This window comes from Tupaia chinensis, unplaced genomic scaffold, assembly GCF_000334495.1.
Source record: "Tupaia chinensis unplaced genomic scaffold, TupChi_1.0 Scaffold142716_1, whole genome shotgun sequence".
NCBI classification, from domain to species: Eukaryota; Metazoa; Chordata; class Mammalia; order Scandentia; family Tupaiidae; genus Tupaia; species Tupaia belangeri.
In genome coordinates, this window is record NW_006202562.1 from 197,492 (window position 1) to 207,608 (window position 10,117).

At 53.9% G+C, this 10,117-nt stretch overlaps 1 protein-coding gene across 2 annotated transcripts in view; it reads left to right on the forward strand.

Annotated features, from left to right (window-relative positions):
- Window positions 1-8,574, forward strand: part of NINL (ninein like) — a 93,202-nt gene extending 84,628 nt beyond the window's left edge. The window contains exons 23-25 of one of the 2 annotated variants that reach the window (XM_006163594.3): window positions 1,640-1,810; window positions 3,933-4,046; window positions 7,680-8,574. In XM_006163594.3, the coding sequence (XP_006163656.1) occupies window positions 1,640-1,810; window positions 3,933-4,046; window positions 7,680-7,871 (477 nt within the window). In that variant the 3' untranslated portion in view covers window positions 7,872-8,574. The remainder of the gene's footprint in view (window positions 1-1,639; window positions 1,811-3,932; window positions 4,047-7,679) is intronic. The other variant, XM_027766352.1, reaches the window with a different exon arrangement.
- The last annotated feature ends 1,543 nt before the right edge of the window (window positions 8,575-10,117 follow it).

Sequence of the window (10,117 nt, forward strand, 5' to 3'; positions counted from 1 at the left end):
GGGTAGCAGAGCAGACCACCCTGGACGCAAGTGCCCTCTGTCGTCCTGCCTGGAGCTTCTGTAGGCTGGCTGGGCTCAGCCGGGTCCCTCTCCCCTTGGCCCCACTTGGGGCTCTCTGGGGGCTCCTCTGGCTGGTGTCCAGGACACTTGCTTCCATGGTTGGCCTGTGGCATTTTGCTAGTGGCTCGGAACCCAGAGATACTGCCGACCAGAGCCCCCGCACATGCCCTTTTTGTGCTGAGGAGGTCTCGGAGCATGGCGGTGAGGCTCTGAGGGAGCAGGACCAAATGCCTGAGAGGGGCAGACAACCTGTAGGACTCCTGCTCATTCTGCCTTCCCCACCTCCTGCTGTTGCAGCCTGGTTTCAGAGGGCACAGAGCCCAGCTCCCCTGCGGAGGGATGGGAGGAGCCCATGCCGCCCTCTGTGAAGCTCGCTACTCAACTCAGCACTGGGGCACAAAGTCCCTCACTTCACTGTGCTCTTCTGGGATGGCCTCCTTTTCCAGAGGCAGTCAAGCCAGTGCTTTTGAGACCTGAGCCAGGTGGACCCGGGAGGGGCGACCTCCAGGATGACCATCGGAAATGAGGAAGTGGGGGCTACATGCAGTGGAGACGTGGTTTCGAACTGGCTCTGCCCTCTTTTTCCATCTCAGCTGATGACCCGCCCCCCGAGCCGGGAAGCTGTGGTGTGAACATGAAGGGGTGGCTGTGAGTGGGCGCAGGTGGGGTGTCGGCATGTAGACAGGTGCAGCTAGGTCCAGGGTGCCCCTGCCATGAAGAGTCGAGAGGCTTTCTGCGGTGACCTGAACCTCCTTGCTGGCCCTCAGTGGGCCTCCTGAGGGAAGCTGGGCCAGGACACAGGGCCTTGGGGCTGCCGTCCTGTCCCGGCCTGCGTCCAGGCCCACGCCAGCTGTGGTGCCGCCCTCTCAACTGTGTGGTCACGTCAGACCTGCCTCCTCACCGTGCCCCACTCCTGTCTTTGGGGTCTCAGAAGTGAGTAGGGGTGGTGTGGACACTCCTTTCAACGTGCCAGGGCAACAGTGCTCTGGACAAGGCCTCCTGGACACACTGAGGTAGGTCGCTCAGACTTGGCTCCAGTTGTTTCAAAGCAGGAGTGTGCAGCTCGGTCACAGTGACAGGTAGACGCCGGTGGACCCTGCACTGTCCTGCGTGGGCAGGACTAAGTGCCGAGGGAGCCACCCGGCACCAGCCTCCTGGCCCTCACAGCGGTTATGCTGTGCTGTGAACCCCACTTGGAGGGAGGCGCTCATCTGCTGCCACGGTCTGTCATGCTTTCCTCAGGAAGGTGCCCGGCAAGGTCACCACAGAGCTGGACCTCGCCTTCAGTGATCCCACAGGAAGCCTTGCTGCCACCACGGAGCAGGACGCACACGTTTCCCGGCTCCATTTCTGTGGGAGCTCTGGCTAATGGGAGTTTAGCTTCAGGTTCCAAATCGATGGGCTCTTCGCGAGTCACAGATGTCATTGTGCACTGAGGGAGCACAGAGCAGGAGCGCCCTCCTCCCTTTCAGTGTGGGGCGTCCTTGAACATGGAGGCCCGCTGTAGGGCTCTCTTGGGTCTGCGAAGGGCTCTGCCCTCAGCGTCACACTGAGACCGTCCTCACTTCTCCCAATGCAGTTACACAGGGCCGAGCAGGAGCTGAGGCTGGCCCAGCCCCGACACTCACAGGAGGTCCAGTGCCTACGGGAGCAGATGGACCAGCTGGTGCCCCAGGACCGTGTGGCTGAGCTGGAGCGTCTGCTGGGCCTCCAGGAGGAGGCAGCAGGGAGGCGCCTGGAAGCACAGCGGGTAAGTGGGCTGCCGGACACCAGCAGGAGAAGGCCCGAGAGCCAGCTGGTGTGACGGGGAGGGTAGACAGAGCACTCTGTTCACCAGGACTAAACAAGTGTAAAGCCCAAGGCCCAGGGAGGGCAGCCCACAGCCAGCGCCAGTGCCAGCACCAGTGCCAGCTCCAGTTGGAGGGGGGCAGTGTCTGGTCCTCTCTGCAGCAGCAAGGGATGTGCTCAGGGTGGAGTCTCAGGGAAAGGGAGCAGGGAACTGCTGATCCTGAAGATCCCTCCAGCAACAGGTCACAGGTCCTCCCAGACGTGGCCCTTGATATCACACTCATAGACCTGAAAGGGGGCGATAGAGAGGCTGCTAGTGATGGAGGTGCAGGGACCACGTGCCCGCCCCCAGGGGTAGCTTCTCCAGCCCTGTCAGTGGGAGTGTGCAGGCTCCAGGATGTCTGTCTTCTGATGTCAAAGAAAAGCTGAAACTGGATTCTTACATGGAAACGCCCAGTTTACAAATGGTACTTCTGGTTTAAAAAGACACTGAGGCCATTGTGCAGACTAAAGAAAACCCACTTGGCATGGGGACTGCAGGCCGCCCCCTTGCAGGACGTGACTTCTTGAGCACACACTGCTTTGGCCGTCGGGACAGGCGTAAACAGCGAGGCAGGGGCCTGCCCTCCTGGAGCTTAGTCTGGTGGTTGGAGGTACTCGTGTGGTGTGCAGGTGGGCATGTGGAGCCAAGGTCTGTGCTGAGTGAGCTGCGTGGTTTTCAGTAGATGCCAGAGGACCTCACCAGGAGTGCTCTTGAGTAAAGAGCTGAAGGAGGTGAAGGGCACAGCCACCCAGTTACCTGGGAGCATTCCTCGTGTGTGCAAAGGCCCCGGGGGTGGGTGTGTGCTCAGCATGTGTGATGGGGGCGTGGGGAGAAGGCAGTGGCACAGACTGCTGTGTGCAGGCACTGTCAGGCAGCTAGAGTGAGCACAGTCACTGCCTTAGGGAGCAGCAGGTGCCCCGAGCACGGGCTGCAGAGATGGGGCCTTACTCCACCACTTCCCAGGCCAGCCAACCTGTGTGTGTCAGTTTCCCGATCTAGAATTCAGGCACCAACCAGTGGCCTCAAGGCCTTGTTGGGAGGCAGCCAGGGGTAAGCACTGCTAAGGTTCCCGGATAGCTTGGAGCACACGTGTGCCTGTGTTCACGCCTAACCTAAAAGGCACAGCTCAGTCCTAAGACAGCACAGCCCAGTTCATGGAAATGCCCGGACAGAGTTCAGAGAATGTGGGCACCTGGTAGGTGTGAGCCAGGAGCCAGAGAGCAGGCGAGCCCTTCATGACGCAGAAACTGGAGCAACACTTGAGAGAAGGATGCAGCGGTGTCTGTAAAGCAGAGATGCCGACGAGCAGTAACTAGCCTCACGACGGCGTGCTGGAAGTTACACAGCGATGTGGTACTGATGAGACCGATTCAGCCAGGATCCTTTAGAAATGCCCCATGCTAGGGACCAGCAGTTAGCGTAATGGCTATGTCGCTGGACTCCCTCGTAGTCAACCATGGTTTGTGTCCCGGACCCAGCGGCTTAAATTCACGCCGGGCACATGTGCGTGCATGCCCAAGATCCCGAGAGGAGAATGGAGAAGGGATTGCGGCATGGCCATCCCCCCTGGGGGGTGATTTCTCGCTTTCTGTCTCTCTGTCTCTGTCTGGCTGGCGAGCACATGCACCCTGTAGCAAAAACCTCTCCAAAAAAGAAAATAAAGAAAGAAAGAAATGCCCCATGCTCTGGGAGCTCACCTTGGAGTCCTCCATGGTTCAAATCCGAGGACTAGTTCCTTTGAAGACAAATCCTCTGCCAATGCACGCTGAGCCACAGGAGAGCTGCCAGCATTGTGTCTTGGCCAAATCCTAGTTCCTTTGAAGACAAATCCTCTGCCAATGCACGCTGAGCCACAGGAGAGCTGCCAGCATTGTGTCTTGGGGGGCAGCGAGTACTAGTTCTAGCTCTCTAACATGTACTAGTTGGAAAGTTACCCACAGTCACTCAGGTCTGTACCTCTTAGCTAATTTCCACTTAAAGTGATTAAGCCTTGGCATGATTATTTTAGAAATGTAAAAAAACACATCCTCTCATGTGACAGGAAGAGCATGAAAACCAGCGGAAAGCCTCAGAGGAGCGGGTGGAAGCAGTGGGGGCGCTCCTGAAGAACGTGGAGGTGCTTCTGCAAGAGAAGGCTGCCGACCTGAGAGAGCAGGTGAATGGGCAGTGGTTACACCTGAGCTCAGCCTCTTTTCTAGCATCTTCTCCTAGTGTGGGCTTCCAGTGGCTGGTCCGGGAGACTGCCTCACCCCAGAACTGCTGGGGTGCTCAACCTCACCAGGAACTGCTGAATCTGGAGCGCTGTCTCAACTGTGTTTTGAGAATGTCTATGTTTTTCTGGAAGATTAGTAATGAATCAATTAGTAATCAATAGAGGATTTTACCGAGTGCACACTCTATATCTGTATATTGTTTTTTTGTTTCTGTTTTTCAGTTTTTGCCATAGAGTCTGTGTGTTCACCAGAGAGAGACAAAGACAGGGAAAGTGAGAAATCACCCTGGCGGGGGGCATGACCACACCCTTCTCCGTTCTCCCCTTGGGATTTTGAACACGCATGCACATGTGCCTGTCATGACTTTCAAGCCACCAGACCCAGGATTTGAACTACAGTTGGCCATGTTAGGAAGTCTAGAACCTTAACCACCATGCTACCTGCTGGCCCTGTATTTATTTACATAATTTATTTCTTCCACAAATGACAGGCTGAGATGGAGAGAGAAGTGCCAGCAGGTCTTCACACCACAGTCCACCCCAGCCTATACCAGGCCCAGATCATGGGTGACACAAGCTGTGCATGTACAGGGGCATCTTGGGACGGGAACCCTGGGCCTTTCCCTGTGGTCTGCCGTGTAGAGTAGACACCACTCTCCAGCCCCTGTATTTTCCCCTTAGGAATTGCTTTAAGATCTCTTTTCTAGATGTTCACATTCTTAGACAGGACGTCCATGCATGGATTCATTCATGCCCGGTTCTTTGCAGATGTTCTCTGCGTGCCTGGCATGTGCTGAGGGATTGCACTGGGTATGCTGAGCCTAGCAGGCCCGAACCTGCCGTTCTGAAGGTAGAGACAGATGCCTCCATATAGCATGAAGGGGTTCAGGCCTCAGAAGCGCTCTGAAGACAGCCTGGACGGGGGAGGAAGGGACAGTGGAGACCAGTCCAAGGAACTGGCCCTGCAGCAGCTGTGATGACCCAGCCCCAGAAGGCCTAGTCGTGCTGTGTCCCCAGAGGCTAGGTGGCCTCATGGAGGCTCTCCTGCTGAGCAGGGCTGCCTGTGCCTTACAGAGAGTGGACAGGGACCAGCAGTTAGTGTAATGGCTGTGTCGCTGGACTCACGTAGTCGACCGCGGTTCGTGTCCCGGACCCGGTGGCTTAAAACTCATGCCGGGCGTGGGTGCGTGTGTGCGTGCCCAAGATCCCGAGAGAATGGAGGAAAAGGGATTGTGGCATGGCCATCCTCCCTGGGGGCTGATTTCTCGCTTTCTGTCTCTCTGTCTCTCTCTGTCTGTCTGGCGAGCGCACGCACCCTATAGCAAAAACCTCTCCAAAAAGAGAGAGAGAGAGAGAGAGTGGGCAGATATCCCAGACGTGGGACATGGGAGGACTTGGAGGGGGTTGTGGAGGCTGCTGTGAACAAGTTGGGAGCAGGTGCATATTGTTAAAGAAATCATGCTAGGACAAGGCAATTTAGCTGTGATAAAGAGTAAAGATGGAAAAACAGTGGCAGTCAGTCCTAGGTCAGTAAAAGCTCACCGTCTAATGAAACGGGCAAGAAGGACAATGGAGTGACGCACACCTGGGGTGGAGACAGAGCAGCGGCTGTTAGAGCTGGCACAGGATGGGGACAGGGCTGGGCACATACAAAAAGACATGTGAAGTCAGAGAGCTATGACCCACTTGGCTCTGAGGGACCCTGAGCTGTCCAGACTGGATGAGACGTTGGTACCTCTTGTCCACATCGCCTGCGTGGGACCCACCCTCTCTGTGAGCCCATACCCCAGTGCTTCCTGTTCGTGCCCCCTCGTCCTCTCAACAGCCGCGGATGGCCACTGCCCTGCATAGTTTGCCCCTTGCCCTGCAGAGCTTTCATTCTGGTGCAGCCCTGCTGCTCCTGCACACTTGACGGGTGCCCTCACCTGCTTGTTTGCATTCCCCCTGCCCCTGCAAGAGGCCCCCCAGCCCAGGTCCTCTGACCCCCTCCTCCCTGCCCTGACTGGCTGATCACTTCATTGCAAGGTCAGGAGAGCTGACCTGCACTCCCTCCACATCCGCCTGCCTCCCTCCAGCCACAGCTCACAGCCAGCTCCAGGCCTCTCCCACTGTGGCTCTGCTCCTCTCACCGCCTGCCTCTGTGCTCCCACTGCCACTGGCTTTGGTCCACACCTTGCAGCCGACCTCCTCAGCCATGGCCATATCTCAGCAGCAGCTCCACCTCCCAGGTGAACCCAATCCAGCCCCTCTCACTACCCACCCACTGCTCCAGCCTCACCCTCTGCAGCTGGGTGGACTCCTCATCTCCTCCCCCAGAGTGTCTGAGCAAGGAGCGGCAACAACCCCTTCACCAAGGAGATGGTCTATGGGCTCTGTGGAGAAAATTGAAGGCGACTTTGTGAAAACCGTTTTTATGAAGAGTTAGAGCTCCGTGCCTATCCTGCTTGGAACCATCCAGTCCCTGAGTAAAGGCAGTTTCCCAGGAGCCTCCAAAGCTCTCCAGATCCAGCTCCCTCCCTTTGGCCCCTGCCTAGAGCCCTGACTCTGTGTCTGTCCCATCTGTATCCCCGCAGCCACAGCAGCCTCCAGGGAGCTCCTCAGTCAGCCTGACCTGTGCCGACCACAGGGCCTTGGCACTTGCTCTCCCCTCTGGTCATTCACATCTCTGCCCAGATGTCTTTAGGAGAGGCCTTCTCTGATCACCTCAAGCAAAAGGGAACACTCTGATCCCCACTGGCCCCCTGCTGTTTTAACTAGCACTTCCGTTTATCTGGTTTTCACCTCCCTCCCACATTCTAGAATGTGCACTATAATGGGGGCCAGACGGGGTGTAGCAGTGTAAAGCAATGCTCTTCAAGGCAGTCCCACGTGGGAGGCTCACAGTTCAAGCCCAGGACCCCCAAGTATGCCAGGCACCACCCACTTGCCCATGATCTGGGGCTGACTGAAGACCAAAGGTGAACTGCAGCGTCACTACTCTGTTAGGGGTGTGCTCATTCTTTCTTGCTCATGGAAAAAATGAACAAATAACTCCGTGAGAGCACATGAGGGCATTGCTGAGTACATGGTTCAGTGCGTGAGCCTTTCTAAGCCTGGCCTGGGCCCTGCGCCTTCATATCTTAGACAGTTGCGGCAAGTGCTGTGGTCTCGTGGTCCTGTCACTGAAGCCTGCACGGCTGTGCTGCACAGTGGGCTCAGGCCCTGGCTGGGCGGCGGGCGCAGCCCTCGCATGTCCCGGGTGCATCCCAACCAGAGCTGCTGAGAAAGGCCGCATTTCTAGCAGTTCTGTTTCTTCTCTCCCCATACTGGTGGGAGGGCTGATGGAGGCTGTCCATCTCTAACTCATCATAGAAAAACAATTTTCACAAAGTCGCCTTAAATTTTACCCACATAGTCCATAGACCATCTCCTCCCTCACGCCGGGATAACAGAATCGCCATTGTGTCCAGTATGTGCATCCGGTTTGTAAGAGCCCCGCATGATGATTGGAACAGGTGTGGGGGATAAGGGGACACACAAGCCGGGCATGTGGCATTTCTGAGCTATTCTCGATGACATGTGCCTTTCTCCCTCTAGTTTGAAAAGAATGCAAAGTCCTGTTTGCTGATCACGGAGCTCTATGTGGAAAACGGTCACCTGATGAAGGCGCTGCAGATCACCGAAGAGAAGCAACGTCACGCTGAGAAAGAAAATCGCCTCTTGGAAGAAAAAGTCCATGCTCTCAACAAGCTGGTTGGCAAGATGGCTGCAGCTTCCCTCTCTGTTTAGACAACTCGTTGCCTGGAATGTGTCTTAAAGAGCACCTTCTAGAATCAAGGCATGGTGGCTGTAGCTCTCAATGAGCCTGGGTTCACGCCTGCTTGGATGCATGAGGACTAGACTCTCTTCGCTACATAAACATTTAGCAAATGTCTGCTATGTGCCAGATGCTGGGGAAACATGCATGTTGTGAGAGACTTATTAGGGCCTGGGCTGCTTCCCTACGTGAGTCCCAGGGTGGCTACTCACTGGCAGGTCAGATCTGGGACTCACAGGAAGGAACGACTAAGAGTCAGAGAAAACCCTCTGCCGTCGCTCTCCAACCTGGGCTGCAGAGGCTGCAAGGCAAACCCAGGCTCTATGAGTTGTCACTGCTTCGCTGCTGCTGCTAGGGGACTCTGGGTTCAGAGTGCTAGAACTCCTTGTGGGACTGCTTGCACATTTCAGAAAGGCTTTGCAGGTGTGGATGGTCTACCCAGTGATAAAGGAAGGTTCACCCCTATTTCAGGGCCTGTTCCCCCTGGGCTGTCTGGGCAGGGCTGATCTCAGGTCTGCGACTCAGGGCTGAGTTTATTGCAAAGGCAGCCTTTTCCTCATTGCAATATTGTCACACTGGAAATTGTACTATATGTAAGGAAAAAGTATAGTTTTATATCTGAAATATACATAAATTATGGCTATTTGGCTTATCAGAATGAACTACTGAAATATAAGTCACTATATTTGCAATAAATTCTTTTCTATTAGCATTGACTTCTAAATTGCTCTTTAATTTTGTGTATTATAAAATATTTCAAATATAGAAAAAGTTTTACCAGAAATACCAAGGTGCCCATTAGCTCAATATGTTTTACTTTCTTTTACCACATTTTAGACAGAGCCAGGCTCCTATTCTGCCCTTTATGTCTCCTTCCTATTTTTGGAGGCAGCAGCGTCCTGAGGCCGGCCCTCCACCCATCTACCCCTACACCACTACACATCCTTGCAGGGGAGCTTCATAGCTCCATGCAGACTAAACTGTGGCTGGTGCAAAGATCAGTTCTTGGACAGGAAGACTCGACAACTTAAAGTTGTGCAGTTCTTTCAAGTTACCTGATGACTAGAAAATAGTCCCAACAGAAATACAGACAGGTGTTCCCAGCCCTAGTAAACACTGAGCTTTAGATCTGGCATTTCTAAAGTTTATATGTATGATATATAAGCACACAAAATAATCAGGAAAACTGAAAGAAAAAAAATAAAAAAGGACAGAACCAGCTCCAGGCCTCTGGTCAGCCAGGGACACTGAGGCAGGGACAACTCTGCCCCCTCACCTCACCTCAGGCCCCCCAGACAAAGACCCCACCCCCTAGACTGTCCTTTCCCCAGCAGCAGGCAACAGAACCAGCTTCAGGACTTTGGTCTGCCAGGGACACTGAGGCATGGACAGCTCTGCCCCCTCGCCTCACTTCAGGTCCCCCCAAACAAAGACCCCACCCCCTAGACTGTCCTTTCCCCAGCAGCAGGCAACAGAACCAGCTCCAGGACTCTGGTTGCGCGGCATGTGACTTTTTATTTCTTTGTGTCGTCTTTTCTTTCTGCTATTATCCTCTCCTCTTCATCTTCCACCCTGCTAGAGGCACTAGACAGGTCTATAATCAGACATCTGAAATTCCCTAGTAACGTAAGTTTTTCTGGGATTCTCCCTTGTACTGATCCACCTGTCAAAAAGGAGATACTGCTTTTCGGGCACCCCAGTAGAGTACCCTTCTTGAGGCCACATTGGTAAAAACTGCAGAAGAGAGACTTCGGCAAATATCAATTTTTAGCAGAAGGGAAACTCACTTATTCCTAGTCGGGGAAACATTCCCATAAGAGGTATTCAAAAGTGAATACATCTCCCAATGGCTAGAAGTAGAAGAAGAGCCTCAGGTCTGAACAAAGAAATATGTCTCCACAAAAGGAAAATGGTAACTCCCCTCCATCTCTTGTAAATATGGAGGACATTACCAAAATGTCAAAGAATTTTGAACATTCATGGTTACCAAATTCTATGAGTTGGAACAGAAAAGAGACAACGAACTACATGACAATAGGAAGTCCTTCAAGGACATGAAAGAAGAAATGGACACTCAGAAAGAATCAGGTGGAACTATTAGAGATAAAGCCTATAATACAGGAAATCAAAAACTCTCTTGAAAGTATTAAAAGTCAATTAGACCATGCTGAAGACCAAATCTCTGATGTAGAAGATAAAACCTCTGACCTAGAAAAAA